Genomic DNA, 14,888 nt, shown 5'->3' with positions numbered 1-14,888 from the left:
GTCTTATGCAAGGATTCTTCTAGAATCATAATGGCGTTGTTGGCACATTACGATTTAGAGTTACATCAGATGGATGTAAAGACGACATTCCTTAACAGGGATTTGTATGAAAATGTTTACATGGCATAACTCAAAAGGTTTTGTCGTGGAAGAAAAGAACAAATGGGATACCGCCTATAGAAATCCATTTATGAGTTAAAAGTAAGTCTCTAGATAGTAGTACTTGAAGTTGATGAAAACAATAAGAAAGTTTGGGTTTTAAAGAAAATGAGAAGGACAATAGCGTTTATGCGAAGTTCAAGAATGGAAAATTCTTTTCCACATCGTGTGTATAGATGACATCCTACTCACTAGTAGTGATGTTAATCTGCCATTGGAGAAGAAGTTGTTGTCCTCAAGTTTCATTGTGAATGATCTTGGTGAAGCGTCATTGGTTTTAGGAATCGAAATTCACCGAGATAGAAGAAAATGGGATATTAGGACTATCGCAAAGGCATACTTAGAAAAGATTTTAAAGAGAATAAAGTATGCATGCGAGTAAACCTACCCCTGCTCATATAGTCAAGGGTAATAGATTTGGGAACTTTAAGTGTTCCAGGAACCGAATATGAGATCGATCGAATGAACATGGTTCCATATGCTTCAGCCGTTGGAATCTCGATGAGTGTACAAGTACAAGTAAGAACTTACCCTAACGTAGTTTACGTATCCGGGATATTTTGGCAGAAGTCCAGTCTAGATATAGATCACTGGAATGGAGTTGAGAATGTCTTGTAATTTTGCAAAGTATCATAGGCATCATGTCGAGTAAGAAAGAATAAGTACTCTCAAATAGTTGAGGGTACAAATGTTAAGTCTTGGCGAGATGTGTAGTGAAATCCACAGTAGTTGCTAACACTCGCAGTTGGAGTATTATTGTAGAAAAGCTCCAAAGAAATTGTTGTGATATCATTAGTGATGCATACCATAATATAGCTTGACATTAGGCTTAAGAAACATGCAAAAGAGGTTAAGGAAATTTATACCCGGATTTAACAATGGTAGACAACAGTAGTAACCATTTAAAGTAAGTTAACTTCTAAGACAATAGGTCAAGTGTGATGTCAAACACATTGATACTAAGTTATATGTTGTAAAAGAGAAAATCCAGAATCATTTTGAAAGCATTGAGCATATAAGTACCGAGTAAGTACTTATGGATCCGCTTACCAAAGGCTTACCACCCAGTGCGTTAAGAGAACACATAGTCGACATGGATTTTAAGAAAAAGCCTATGATTTCTGGATACTAAGGGCCTAGTTGAGTATCTGTTTCAAAATAGAGAGGTGCATTGTAGCTGTTAAATCTAATGGTAACTGACCGTTACGATGAGACACGCTCTATGCACTAATTTATGATGGAATGAGAAAAAGATAAAGAAAGTTGAGTTTAAGTCATAAGGTGAGATAAGAGGGGAGAATGTTAGGATGATCTCCACCAGTTGGCCCAACGGCCAATTGGGCCCTTGATCCGCGCCCTGATTGGGGCGCTCAGCCGGTTCTAAGTGGCTGATGGACCTCCGTCGCGTAGCACTATTGAAAGGACGGCGGGAGCTGAGGCACATGACACGAGATTCACCATAGCCGCCAGCCCCACCATGATATCATAACCACAGTCCGATCTAGGAGGGGGAGTTGTAAGCGATGGAAAGCGCCATCCCCTTCGCCGCCGCCACGAGTACCACGCATGCACTGCTGCTACCTACGACGACCTAGCGGGCGCATCTCTGCTTCCCCTGCTACTACTGACTCTAGTGGCCATGTCACGGTGGCACCGTGGCCGTGGCTGCGCATGATGAGATACATCAACAAGTCTCTTCACCTAAGCTATGTATTACCCGCTGATCTACGTCTAGAAATACTTTCAGTTCTATCGTAGGGATGTCCCTCTGTTTGAAAAAATATGACTTACCAACTAGTTTCAATGCTAGCTCATACTACTTCCAAATTCCAAGTGTCCATGCTGTAGGCACATTCTCAATATAACATGCTTGATTACATGCATGGGAAACTTGCTCTTTTCGTATGCTGGTAGCATAACATGGTGGACACTTAACAACAACCGGACTATACATACCTCTTAGTTTTGGAGAATTACTTGTGTGCTATTAAAAAAGATCACAATGCCCTGCGAGTTTCTGAAAAGTTCAACGGTCTTCAGCGTCACTTCTCTAACTTTTTTTATGCTCTCCATGCCACTGCCAGTTTGGACTCTAACGTCTTCAAACTGCAGGTGTGAAAAGTCAAAAATACCCTTAAGTTTAAATATGTCATTAATTTTTTTAGCATATTAACGACTTCAAATGAAAAAAACTCAAAACTAGAAAGTTGTCGAATCACGTCGAGATCTATAATTTTTATATAAAAATTATCTTCTTTAATTCAAAAAAATGATTTGGTATGATTAATATATCTTAGAAAAATCATTTCTTTTTTGCGAAGAGAGACGCCGGTGCGGCGGTGCCGAGCGGAAGCGGAGGTCTCCCCAGCGCACTTGACACATGGGCCCTTGCACGAGTGAGTTGCACCACCCAGCTTATCCTTTGCCGGCCTCCCTCAGTCCCGCTCTGCCGCAGCTGCGGGAAATGGTCGCGCTCCACGCCAGGCAACCCACGCCTCGTCTCCTCCCCGCGCCACCGAGCCATGCCCGTCCGCCCCCGGCAGCGGCGGCGGCCAATGTACGCCACTCTGCGCCGCCGCCTGACGTCGTCCTCGACTACAAACGGTTGGACGGGCTGATGAAGTCCGGGAGGCTAGGGGACGCCCTGGACCTGTTCGACCGGATGCCTCGTAAGAACGTCGTCGCGTGGACCACGGCCATCTCCGGGTGCACGCGGAACGGGCGCCCCGAGGCGGCCGCGGCCATGTTCGCGGACATGCTGGAGTCCGGCGTCGCGCCCAACGACTTCGCGTGCAACGCGGCGCTGGCGGCGTGCGCGGCCGCGGGTGCCGGCGCGCTCGGCCTCGGCGAGCAGGTGCACTCGCTCGCCGTGCGGGCGGGCTTCGCCGCCGACGCCTGGATCGGGAGCTGCCTCATCGAGCTCTACTCGAGGTGCGGCTCCCTGCGGGCGGCTGAGGAGGTCTTTCGCCGGATGGAGGCGCCGGACGTCGTGGGGTACACTTCGCTCGTCTCGGGGCTCTGCAGGAATGCAGAGCTCGAAGGGGCCGTGGAGGTGCTCTGTCAGATGATGAGGCAGGGGTTGCAGCCGAACGAGCACACGATGACGAGCATGTTGGCGGAGTGCCCTCGTATGATTGGCGAGCAGATACATGGATATGTGCTCAAGGTAATGGGTTCGCAGAGCGTCTATGCATCCACTGCACTGATCGACTTCTACTCGAGGTACGGTGATTTTGACATGGCGAAGAAGGTGTTTGAAAATCTTGACTCCAAGAACGTGGTGTCGTGGTGCTCCATGATGCAGCTGTGCATTAGGGATGGAAGGTTGGAAGATGCACAGCGAGTGTTCAGTGAGATGATTTCAGAGGGCGTTGAGCCAAATGAGTTTGCATTTTCAATTGCTCTCGGGGCTTGTGGGTCTGTTTGTCTGGGGCGTCAAATTCACTGCTCAGCCATCAAGCGCAACTTAATGACTGACATCCGAGTATCAAATGCTTTACTCTCTATGTATGGTAGGAGTGGTTTTGTTTCAGAACTCGAGGCTGTGCTTGGCACGATTGAAAATCCTGATCTTGTTAGCTGGACAGTTGCCATTTCTGCAAACTTCAAGAATGGTTTCAGTGAGAAGGCCGTAGCATTGCTTCTTCAGATGCATTCAGAAGGTTTTACACCAAATGACTATGCCTTCTCTAGTGGTCTGAGTTCTTGTGCAGACCTGGCATTGCTGGATCAAGGAAGGCAGCTTCATTGCCTAGCATTGAAACTGGGGTGTGACTTCAAAGTTTGTACTGGGAATGCACTAATTAACATGTATTCCAAGTGTGGTCAAATTGGATCTGCAAGGCTTGCATTTGATGTCATGAATCTTCATGATGTCATGTCTTGGAACTCACTGATTCATGGTCTCGCACAGCATGGAGACGCAAACTTGGTACTGGAGGCATTCAGTGAGATGTGTTCAAGTGGTTGGCAGCCAGACGATTCAACATTTCTGGCAGTCCTGGTAGGGTGCAATCATGCAGGCCTGGTAAAGGAAGGGGATACATTCTTCAGACTAATGACTCATCGATATGGTCTCAAACCGACCCCTTCTCACTATGCATGCATGATCGACATGCTGGGTCGAAATGGCAGATTCGATGAAGCGCTACGCATGATCGAGAATATGCCATTTGAGCCTGATGTTTTGATCTGGAAGACACTATTAGCATCGTGCAGGCTGCACAGGAATCTTGACATTGGGAAGCTCGCAGCAGACAAGCTGATGGAGCTTTCAGAAAGAGACTCCGCGAGCTACGTGCTGATGTCAAACCTGTACGCGATGCACGAAGAATGGCAGGATGCCGAGAGGGTGCGTCGGAGGATGGATGAAATTGGGGTGAAGAAGGATGCCGGTTGGAGCTGGATCGAGGTCAAGAACGAGGTCAGCACCTTTGTTGCAAGAGACACGTCTCATCCAGACTCCGCATCCATCTATCAGATGCTTGCAGAGCTCGTTGTTGTGATGCGAGATACAGAGTTAGATGTTCATATGCAGATTTAGATGTCAAAGATGAGCATATCACTTGCAGACTTTACATGTATAGTGGCACATAGTTTATGCCAAAGTAAAATTGTTACTTTATTCTGTACAGCAAGTTTTGTTTTTTAAAACATTTGATCTTATAACACGATATTGCAGTTACATGATTGGAATGACTTTATTGTACAGCTAGTTTTTTACTTTATTCTGGTAAAAAAATCATACAAGTCAGATGCGGAATTTAAAATATATAGGAATGAAGAAAAAATAAATTCTGTTTGTGAGGCCGCAAGGGGAGACAGACATGGCTCGGGCTCTCACCTTACAGTTAAGTCCGTTATAGGCAACAAGATGCGCTTTAGGTCGCAGTAGTCGGTAGAAACTGTTTACATACAAGTGGATGGAACAAAGAAATAAACCTAGCTCAACCAGTTGGAGTGAGAGGTGTGGTCGTGTATCTCAACCACTCATCGAGTTTTTTTCTTAAGTGCACAGCAGACTGCAATATTACACTCCCTTAATTCCAAATTATAAGTAAGTTTAGGCTTAGATATACACTGTGTCTACATACATAGTAAACATTATAAATCTAAAAAAACTAAAACGATTTTATAATTTGGAACAGAGGGACCAGAGTAGCTTCCAAGCCAAGATCAAGAGTGAGATGTGTGGCCACTACTTTCGCACTCGCTCAATTACTATTGTCGGCTTCTCGCGGTGAATGGTTGTGACGAAGAGAGGCAAGCAACGCAGGGCCTCGTTTCCGGGTGTTGCTGCTGTTTCTCCCATTATTAGCCACACAGACAGGAGATGAGGACTGTGGTAGTGTGTGTGTGTACGTGGTGGTGGCCGGTGAGTGTGAGACGATGAATCAATCGAGAATCGACGATTGAGAATGAGATATTCGCTCGTTGGTTTCAGCCAGGACTACAGTATTTTTCTCTCACAACGAACCAGCACCCGTCAGGCTTATGATTGAGACCATTATATATCATTCTCTGCCGCGTCGTTCTTGCATTAATTGACAGACAGAGGCACAACCGGAGTAGCCCTGCACTGCAAGTTCGTCTGCAACAACTCCAAAGCACATCACATCTATCCACGGCCGATTGGTTAATATTAAGAAGTTAGCTGGTGGTGGTGCTGGTGACGGCAATGGCATCCACGGCTATCGCCGGTGGCGGCCAGGTCCTCAACGTCTCGAACCCGGAGGTGGTTCGCGTGCGGCAGCTCATCGGCGGCACGGCGGAGTACTCCTCAGGTGCGTGCGTGCATATGAGCTTGTTTGTTCGTTCCCTTTGTCATCATCGGTTGTACATGGATGCAATAAACCATTGATCGATCGATTCACGGTCGGTGCAGACGGGTGGAGGCGGTGCTGGGAGGAAGGCGTGACGCCGTGGGACCTGGGCCAGCCCACGCCCGCCGTCGTCGACCTCGTCAACTCAGGCACCCTGCCCGGCGGCGACCGCGACGGCCGCGCCACCACCGTCCTCGTCCCGGGATGCGGCGCCGTGAGTGCACAGCATGGTCACCATGCATGCTGACCTCGATCACCATCTCACACATGCATCGATCGATATCTCAGCGGCCGCTGCTTCGATCGTGTTGTGCGTGCAGGGGCACGACGTGGTCGCGCTCTCCGGCGCCGGCCGCTTCGTCGTCGGCCTCGACATCTCCGAGGCCGCCATTCACAAGGCCAGACAGGTACGCCGCCGTGCGCCATTTTCGGCATTGCTTGCTTTTGTACACCGCCGGGCCGTGTTGTGCTTCTGCATTCATCAAATTGTATTCGGTATGCATGATATGATTCTGCGTGTACCAGCGGGCGGCGGCGGCGGCGGCCGACGGGAACTCGTTCGACTTCGTCGCTGCCGATTTCTTCACCTGGGAGCCGCCGGACAAGTTTGACATCATCTTCGACTACACGTACGTGCGTGGTGATTTTCTTCTGTCCATTGATAATATTACCACCGTCTGAAAAAGAATGCAATTCGCTTTTCGAGGACAAACAGATTGAACTTTGACTAAATTTATATAAAAAACTACTATCATTCATGATATAAAATAAGTACCGTTAGATTAGCTATAGAATATATATTTTTATAATAAATTTTGTTTTGAGACATAAATGCTAATATTATTTACTATAAATTTGATTAAACTTGAGTTACTTTGAGTGGCACGGATCTCATAATTGCATTCTTTTCTGGACAGAAGGGAGTAATTCATTTCATGCAATTCATGGCGAAATTAAACGAGACGATTTCTTGAGTGGGTTTGCATTGCTTTGTCAGATTCTTCTGTGCTTTCGAGCCGTCGATGAGGCCAGCATGGGCCAAGAGAATTGCCGACCTGCTCAAACAAGACGGAGAGCTTATTACCCTCATGTACCTGGTATAATAATAACATACATATAAATAATCCACTGATCAAACATGATATACGTATGTGCTAGGATCTGTTCATATATATACACGTCAATGCATATGCATGGCAGGCGGAAGGACAGGAAGCTGGGCCACCATTCAACACAGCAGTGGTCGAGTAAGATGCTGTTATCTGTCTTTTTTTTTTTTGAACAGATGCTGTTATCTGTCTAGTGTATATATACTTATACTTCTGTATTTCATGGCTGCAAACAGTAAAGTAATATATAATACTACGAAATTGTTTCTATGTGTGTGTATGCATGCAGCTACGAGGAAGGTGATGAATCCCTTGGGTTTCAGTCATGAACAGCATCCAAGACAACGAGGTGGCAGTCCAATCACGAAAGGTACTACATACTACTCTATACTGTAATTCGATTGGCCAACCTGAACCTAGCATTACTAAGAAATGCAGTAATAATCTTTACTGAACTTGTTTGTTTCTCTTATACGTATTGTTAGGGAATGGAAAAAATGGCAAGGTGGAAGAGGATGGCAAACCCAACCAGCCTGAATTCTGCAGGAGAGACGCAGATCGACTAGCCCATAACATCAAACGATTCTTATGAATTCGGCGCTTCTGAAATAAAAATATGTTCTTCTATATTTATATGGACGACACCAGATCTGTCTTGTGTGCAATATAATTGGTAATATTGTTCGTCATCATGCTTTGGATCATGTATTGCAAAACAGGAGTACACTGAATAAATAGAGAGCCCTTTCTGTCATTCTGTGTAGGGCCACTGTCAGTGGAAGTTGTATTCTCAATTAATAGGGTGTCAACTAAGCAAACTTGGTGACATGGCAAAGAATTAAACAATAGAGATGAAATGAGAGTTTCATATAGGTGAGATGAAACTTTTCCAAGTCTGAATGTGTCATAGAACTAAATGCAAATATGAAACACAAAAGAAATAAAACTATGCATTGTAGAAGGTATTTCAACCATGAGTCAAATGCATTGAGAATGGCCTAACCAATCATTGTGACTCGGCTATGGAGTAAAGTTCTGCGCAAGTGCTGAAACTGATCGCCCATGTAGTCACTGCTTGTTACACAGCATCCAGAGTGCTAACCGGCCAGGATGCAATAGACTACTATTCTCCCCCTCTGTTCGTGCCCACACAACTACACATTCAACACAAGTACACACTCAACAGACAGCACTCCTAGAGAGCTGCGCGCCTCACAGATTCTGACCTCACAAAACAGGGGCTATTCAGACATGTAATGCACTTCATTGTTGGGCCTGTTGCTGGGAAGTAGCCAAGCGGAAAAACCCTTGTACGTTTCTCCTCTTAGCCTCTGAGATGAGTACTCGATGAGCATATGCCACAACTCCCCGACCGTCCAGCCATGGCGTAGTATCCACTGGATCACCTGTCACAGCATGACGATACAAGGGAAAAGGTCAAGGAACATATATATAATAACAAAGAAGCCTAACAGCACAGAGTTGTGATTAACACTTTCAGAATTTGACTGGCACGCTAAAGTTTGTTGTGCATCCTCTCATACGGTGAGAAAAATGTTATTTGTAATTTTCCCCCTTTTTTGGTATGGATCCACTTGGTTTCTAACCTCCCAGGGTTAGCAAACTTTGTAACTCTTCTTTTTATCAATAAAAATTAGCGAGTCTCGTGGTAATTGATTCAAAATAAATTTTGTTGTGCATCGTACAAGCTACTTGTTCTGCACTTCTAAAAATGTATCAGGCCCAATTGGTAGTTATCTCTAGGAGAGGCTCCATTGAACTGTTCCGAACGAGGATCCTCACTCTCTATAAAGGGTACACCAACTTTAGAAGTTGTACAGCTAGAGTTTAACTTTCTAATCATGTGGCGTAAGAAAAAAAAATGTGGAAGGGATGTATAGTACCTCCTCTAATCTTTCCAAAGATGCATCCTCAAAGGTGTAGTAATTAACAAAAGGGCGGAGAGCCTGCACGATTAAGAAAATACGGATTTCACCCCCAAAAGAAAAGAGGCATACAGATTTATTTGATCCCTATGCATCAATCAGCCACCTGCATCTAAATGGAAACACATGTATCCTGTACCTGTGATGCAGCAATCCACTGAATCATGCTCTTGATTTCAGGGTTTCCACCAAAAGCACCACAACCCCAATTTCCTGTTGAAACTCCTATGTACTCATTGGAATTGATACTTGGAAAGTTACCCTTGTTGTGTGAATCCTGAACAGTATTTAAAAATGGAAAACATAATCAGCAAATATATGACATATCTGTCATACCTCTGATGCTATGCATATACAGGCTTAATGTTTGGGCATTTCTTGAGATTACAGCACCAGAGTGCCATTTTTTCATCTGCATTTAGTTACATCATTGGCAGAACACAAGAAAGAAACTAACTAAAGGTTGCAATGTTGACTAAGGCCATATTGGCTGCAAAAATAAAAGGAAAGCGCTATTGAGTGAAACTCAATGGAGTGATTAGTTAAACAACCTGGAAAAGCTTCACATAAAGCTGGTGTTTTGATTGATCGAAAAATCCACAAAAAGCCTTGTTCACTTCCCTGAACAAAGGATAATTAGAAACAGTAAAACCATAAATATTATTTGCTTATAAAGGATATCATCAGTGACAACTGTGACATTCAAAAAAAAGTAACTTATTACCTTAGGAGACAACCAGATTCATAGTGTAACCTAGCTGGACAGTCCAAAGCATCAATTGCCACTATCCTAGTTCTCCGTCTCCCCATTGAATCAAAGGGTTTGGTATCTAAATAGTCACCGACAAAGCGAAAGGAGGAACCATAACTGCAAGGAGAAACAGGTACTGGATTCATAGTATCACATAAGGAAAATCATACAAGGATCATATCAGTCACTTCATCGAATCTATGAACTAAATTAAGCAAAGGGTGGATAGGGTTTTCACTAACCCCATATACTGTGAGAACCGTTCTGCACCAAAAATTTCTATAGCCTCATTATCTTCCATAGAAGCCATGAATAGCATACCCACAATCAATTCGGGGTTTATCATGAAGCGGATCTCTTCCTGTACCATAGAGGAAAAACAGAGTGGTTACACAAAACCACAAGAGCATTGTAACATATGTAATCTATTTGAAAAGTTTTCAATTCACAGCAGAACGCGAAGGACTTTTTTAAGCACAAATAGGAAATGGTGGATAAATTGCAATTCATACTGTGCAGATGCACAAATTCATCTGAAAACTGCTGAGAAATGAACAGCATCACATGATCACACAGACCCTAACCAAAGTAGTTGCTACGAAATCGAAGATTGGGTAAACTAAAAATCTGCCAATCAAAAGAAAGGTACCTGCACACAACCCCTGGAAAGGGCACCTCCTCCCAAATATTTATTTGCAAAGTCAACTTGAAGGGCTTCTTGTTCCTCATCTTCTATAAAACCTGAGGAAAATACCTACTAATGAAAAGGAACCAGATGAAAAATTTATAACTTGAAAGCAATTTTATAACCATTACAACACAAACAGATAATTCAGTATCAGTAAATCAGTATACAGTGGTCTCTTACCCGGAATTGGCAGAGGGGTGCACTAGATGCCAACCACGCATGGATGTCAGGGTAGGGAATGCTATCAGAGAGGCCTCCGCGGGGAAGAACTTTACGCTCAAACGAAACGAAATCAGTAGGTGTAGAATCAGTCACCCTCTCGAAATAGTGAACAAGGCACCTCACTTTCTGCTCCTGGCTTTGCGATCGGTGAATCAGCGCCCTGCAATCGGTGAACAGAACATGAACATAGGTACTCCAATCTAGTTGCCCCCCCCCCCCCCCCCCCCCCCCCCCCCCCCCCACAATCATAAGCGAAACAATACAGAATGCAAAGAGGACATACGTGAACAGGCCATCGAAATTGATGGTGGGAAGGCACGCCTGGGCCCTACCGGCCGTGGGGAAGAGGCAGAAGAGCGCGCAGGTGAGCAGCGCCGCGACGAGCTCCTGGCTGAGGAGCACAACGCCCGCGTCCTGCGGCGCCAGGACCCGGAGCCCGGAGGCGCCGTGGCCGGCCTTGGCGTAGTGGTCCTCGAGCAGAGCGGGGAGGCGGAGGAGGAGGCGTGCGAGGTTGGGGACGACCTCGGCGAACCAGCCCCGCGCCTGGGCCCGGGAGAGGAGGTCATCGAAGAAGAGCGCCAGGCCGTCGGCAGCGCGCGAGGGGAGCGCGGGCAGGGCGAGCGCGAGGCGGAGGTCGGTGAGCGCGTCGGCGAGGACGTCCCCCGAGGCGACGCGGCTGACGTCGGGGCCGAGCGCGAGCGCCCGGAGCGACTCCTGCGCCGCGGACGGCCAGAAGAGCGCGCCGCCGCGGAGGACGACGGGGAGGAAGGGCAGCGCCGAGCGCAGGTCGTCGCGCGCCGCCAGGCCCGTGGCCGGCGGCTCCTCCATTGCGGCGGGGACGAAGGTGGAGGAGCGAATGGGTCTGGGTCTGGGTCGGCCGCGAGCGGGCGATTTGCAACGGGACTCCAGACATCGGTGGTTTGCAGCGTCATAATCAATGAGTAAATCTACTTTCGAGTGTCATTTTTGTAATTTTTTCGCCGCGAGCCCGTGCAGGTTTGGGCTTTGGGCCGGCACGCCCACCCGAGTGGAGTCCACACGGTTACCGCGTCAGATCGTCGACTGCTTGGCAATGGCGGGGTGGGAGGGCAAGGTTGCCGTTGGCGACACCGACGGTGCGCGGCGACGAGATCCACTGGGATTCGACGCAGACATTTGATAATTTTAGCGAAGATCATTGGGGCATCCGAACTTGAAAATTCTTAACATGGCAACCTAATCTTCCCCTGAAAATAAGAATTTTTCTCTATTGCAAAAAAAAAAGTATGCAGAGAGAGGGATCCAATCTGCAAAACAGTTTGGAAAGAGGCACAGAACGCAAACAAACTCCTAGCAAAATCCAAAACACAGTAATAAAATCAGATCATTTAAACACAGTAGTGGGCACATCTCCATATCTGCATGCTGGGATACACGGAAATAATCCAAATTAGCAGGTAGTCTCGAGCGGTGGAGTTGACGGCCGCTTATTACAGCAGGATCTTAACATGCAAGCAAAAACATGGAGTTGCGAATTATTCAGTTTAATTGGGCTGATCTATGAAACCACTTGATTTTCATGTTACTGAGTCACATCCAAACTTTGTTTTTACTCTTCACGTGGTTCTTGGCACGTATCTTCGAGCCCACATATGTTTTCCTCCTGCCGTAAACTTGACTTTCTGTATGAATAGCGCAGTCTCCAGCGAGCCAAATGTGACCGGTGCATATTGAGATGACCTAATCTCAACTGGATCCTTCTATGCTTAGGCTTTCCACATCACCGAAAATACTGCAAATAGAAGACCAAACGATAAGGACATGGATTGATAGCAATATATGATTTCGAAATAAATGTGCAACAGTCTAAAAGTTATATGCCATGTTCGCTTGACTTATAAGCCGTACTTTTTCAAGTCAACGAACAATATTTTTCTCTTACAATAAATCAGCCAACAATACTTTCAGTCATCGGTTATCAGCCAAGTGAACAGGACAATATATATGTGAAAATGACTACTAGTAAATTCATAAAGGAAGAAGTAGCTTTCCAAACAATGAGAAAAGGCTTAGAGCAAGGTTAATAATACAGCCGACTGCTGGCTGTAAGACTATCTCCAACAAGGAACTCATATGGGCACCTAAACCTAAATTAGGATAGCAAGAGATCCTAAAATCAACCTCCAACAGAGTACCTATACGAGAGATCCTATTTTGGGTTGCCTAAGAGGCACAACCCAAATATGGACATCCTCTCTCCTGAAAACCCATTTGCAGAAAGAATTCTCTTTTGAGTCTTGTTGTTGGAGAAGATGGCGAATATGTATTGAATATTTTGCCTGTAGCGCCACCCAAAGGACGAATGTGTCTTGTATTTTGGGTGTTGTTGTTGGAGATAGCCTAAAGTTTCTTTGCAGTCTTCTCTCAGCCCACTCATCATATAGTAGTTAGCTCTTTACTATTAATGCATGGTCCACTTATCTCTCTCACAGAGTTTCTTGGTTCTTGTGCCTAAGCCGGCTGTAAGCTTACAACCCGCCTCTCCTCTCTCATCTCCTATCTCCTCCACCTCAACATTTAGCCGGCTTACAGCCTGCTATTATACTTGCTCTTATCTAAAACGTTATAGTATACCATGCAAAATGGTAACTATCAAAACATTTGTGAACCCATCAAGGGCTTAGTAGTTTATTTAAGGAAGGGTGGGCAGGGAGGGTGAGGGAATGACTATGAAACAAATCAAGGGGTTGACCAGTAATGCACCCTCTTCTCTATGCATTTCCTTTTTCTCATTATAATTGTCCACATGGACATACCATTTGCGTGAATTGAAATATCCACCATGATGTTCACATTTTATCACCACACTTAATTAATTATTTACTGTTGTTGTTTAGAATGAAAGCATCTTGGCCTCTAGTTGGGTTTCGGTAATTAATGACAATACAAGATTACTATGACTAACGTGTGTTTTACAGAGGCAATTAAGTTAGGTCATAGTAATGGAGATCGATTGGGCAATCAAGGTGGTCATGCCCCTACGATGGAAATCGTTTCGGTTTTCAAAGGATGGACGACAAGGTTAAGGATGGACTAGTTCTAAGTGTCGATTGGAGTTGAAGAGACACTTAGAGTAGTTTAGGACTTTATTTTTCCTTTGGCCGTACTATTAAGAGGGGTATGGACGGGTAGCTTGACCTAGATGAGTCTAGTGAGTTAGGTGTGGTGCATACTTGTTAAAACTAGCGCTAGGTAGCTCCTACATATGCCTAAGATCCAATGGAGCAAACTTCATTCACGTATGATCGGGAGTTGGAAGTGAATGGAGAGTCAAATACTGACCGGACGCTGGCTTCGGTGTGACCGGACGCTGGCGCAGAGTCCGATCAGTTCATTTGACTGAGGTGAAATCGTTCGGTGTGACCAGACGCTGGAAGGTCAAGTGACCGGACGCTGAGGGCCAGCATCCGGTCGTTTCCAGTAAGGTTCCAGAGAGGGAAAATCGTGACCGGACACGTCCGGTCAGTGCTGACCGGATGCTGGCAGCGTCCGGTCACACTGTAAACTTTGGAGTTCGGGGTGTACTGACCGGAGCGTCCGGTCAACATGACCGGAGCGTCCGGTCACCCCACAGAGGCACATAATGGTTCATTTTTCAGCCCATGTTATAAATAGAAGCTCCACTCATGTGTGGAGTTACTTTTGCTTATTCCAATAGCTGAGAAACACCTTAGAGAGTGCCAAGAAGAGCAAGGTCCTAGTGAGGAGATTGAGATTTGAGAATCCCAAAGAGAGCCCTCATTAGTGAAGATCAAGAGTAGCAAAGTGTGCATCCACCTTCTCATTAGGCTTATCGAGGTCAAGTGAGAGTTCGTGCTTGTTACTCTTGGTGATCGCCATCACCTAGACGACTTGGTGGTGATTGGGAGTTTGGTGATCACCCGGCGGAGCTTGTGGGTGACCCAACTCAAGTTGTGAGCGGTTGTGGGTGATTCACTACGATGGAGTGTCTAAGAATCAATCCGTAGAGAGCACTTGATCCTTGCGTAGATCAAGGGGGAGCTACACCCTTGCGCGGGTGCTCCAATGAGGACTAGTGGGGAGTGGCGACTCTCCGATACCTCAGCAAAACATCGCCGTGTTCCTTTCTCTCTATTTACTTTGAGCATTTACTTTGAGCATTTACTTTGTGCAATTCAATTCATGTCTTTA

General features: G+C 45.8%; 3 protein-coding genes across 4 annotated transcripts; 2 read left to right on the top strand and 1 right to left on the bottom strand.

Moving 5' to 3' along the window:
• The first annotated feature begins 2,623 nt into the window (after window positions 1-2,623).
• Window positions 2,624-4,784, top strand: LOC136518917 (pentatricopeptide repeat-containing protein At2g27610-like). The gene has a single exon (XM_066512604.1). The coding sequence runs from the start codon at window positions 2,624-2,626 to the stop codon at window positions 4,700-4,702; it is 2,079 nt and encodes a 692-aa protein (XP_066368701.1). The 3' UTR covers window positions 4,703-4,784.
• A 532-nt stretch (window positions 4,785-5,316) lies between these two features.
• On the top strand, window positions 5,317-7,929 carry LOC136517607 (thiocyanate methyltransferase 1-like). 2 transcript variants are annotated; one of them, XM_066511222.1, is made up of 7 exons: window positions 5,317-5,942; window positions 6,044-6,195; window positions 6,302-6,388; window positions 6,507-6,614; window positions 6,979-7,078; window positions 7,182-7,460; window positions 7,576-7,929. In XM_066511222.1, exons 1-7 carry the CDS (start codon window positions 5,837-5,839, stop codon window positions 7,680-7,682), a joined length of 939 nt encoding a protein of 312 aa, XP_066367319.1. In that variant the 5' UTR covers window positions 5,317-5,836; the 3' UTR covers window positions 7,683-7,929. The 2 variants fall into 2 exon arrangements, with proteins under 2 accessions (XP_066367319.1, XP_066367320.1); XM_066511223.1 differs by lacking the exon at window positions 7,576-7,929 and having other exon boundaries at window positions 5,510-5,942; window positions 6,507-6,610; window positions 7,182-7,328.
• A 126-nt stretch (window positions 7,930-8,055) lies between these two features.
• On the bottom strand, window positions 8,056-11,607 carry LOC136517606 (poly(ADP-ribose) glycohydrolase 1-like). The gene is made up of 9 exons (XM_066511220.1): window positions 10,981-11,607; window positions 10,656-10,857; window positions 10,437-10,541; window positions 10,030-10,148; window positions 9,761-9,904; window positions 9,588-9,657; window positions 9,176-9,313; window positions 8,995-9,057; window positions 8,056-8,496 (listed from the first exon to the last, which is right to left on the bottom strand). The coding sequence occupies exons 1-9, from the start codon at window positions 11,523-11,525 to the stop codon at window positions 8,332-8,334; spliced, it is 1,551 nt and encodes a 516-aa protein (XP_066367317.1). The 5' UTR covers window positions 11,526-11,607; the 3' UTR covers window positions 8,056-8,331.
• Between the last annotated feature and the right edge of the window lie 3,281 nt (window positions 11,608-14,888).

The sequence above is a fragment of the Miscanthus floridulus genome, chromosome 17 (assembly GCF_019320115.1).
Source record: "Miscanthus floridulus cultivar M001 chromosome 17, ASM1932011v1, whole genome shotgun sequence".
Lineage (NCBI taxonomy): Eukaryota > Viridiplantae > Streptophyta > Magnoliopsida > Poales > Poaceae > Miscanthus > Miscanthus floridulus.
This window is presented reverse-complemented; position numbering and strand designations above follow the sequence as displayed.

Coding starts and splice junctions, on each gene's coding strand:
- LOC136518917 (XM_066512604.1), top strand. CDS start 2,624: ATGGTCGCGCTCCACGCCAGGCAACCCACGCCTCGTCTCCTCCCCGCG.
- LOC136517607 (XM_066511222.1), top strand. CDS start 5,837: ATGGCATCCACGGCTATCGCCGGTGGCGGCCAGGTCCTCAACGTCTCG. Junction 6,196..6,301: donor TCGTCCCGGGATGCGGCGCC/GTGAGTGCACAG, acceptor TTGTGCGTGCAG/GGGCACGACGTGGTCGCGCT. Junction 6,389..6,506: donor CCATTCACAAGGCCAGACAG/GTACGCCGCCGT, acceptor TGCGTGTACCAG/CGGGCGGCGGCGGCGGCGGC.
- LOC136517606 (XM_066511220.1), bottom strand. CDS start 11,525: ATGGAGGAGCCGCCGGCCACGGGCCTGGCGGCGCGCGACGACCTGCGC. Junction 9,314..9,587: donor TTTATGTGAAGCTTTTCCAG/GTTGTTTAACTA, acceptor AATACTGTTCAG/GATTCACACAACAAGGGTAA. Junction 9,058..9,175: donor AGTGGATTGCTGCATCACAG/GTACAGGATACA, acceptor TTAATCGTGCAG/GCTCTCCGCCCTTTTGTTAA.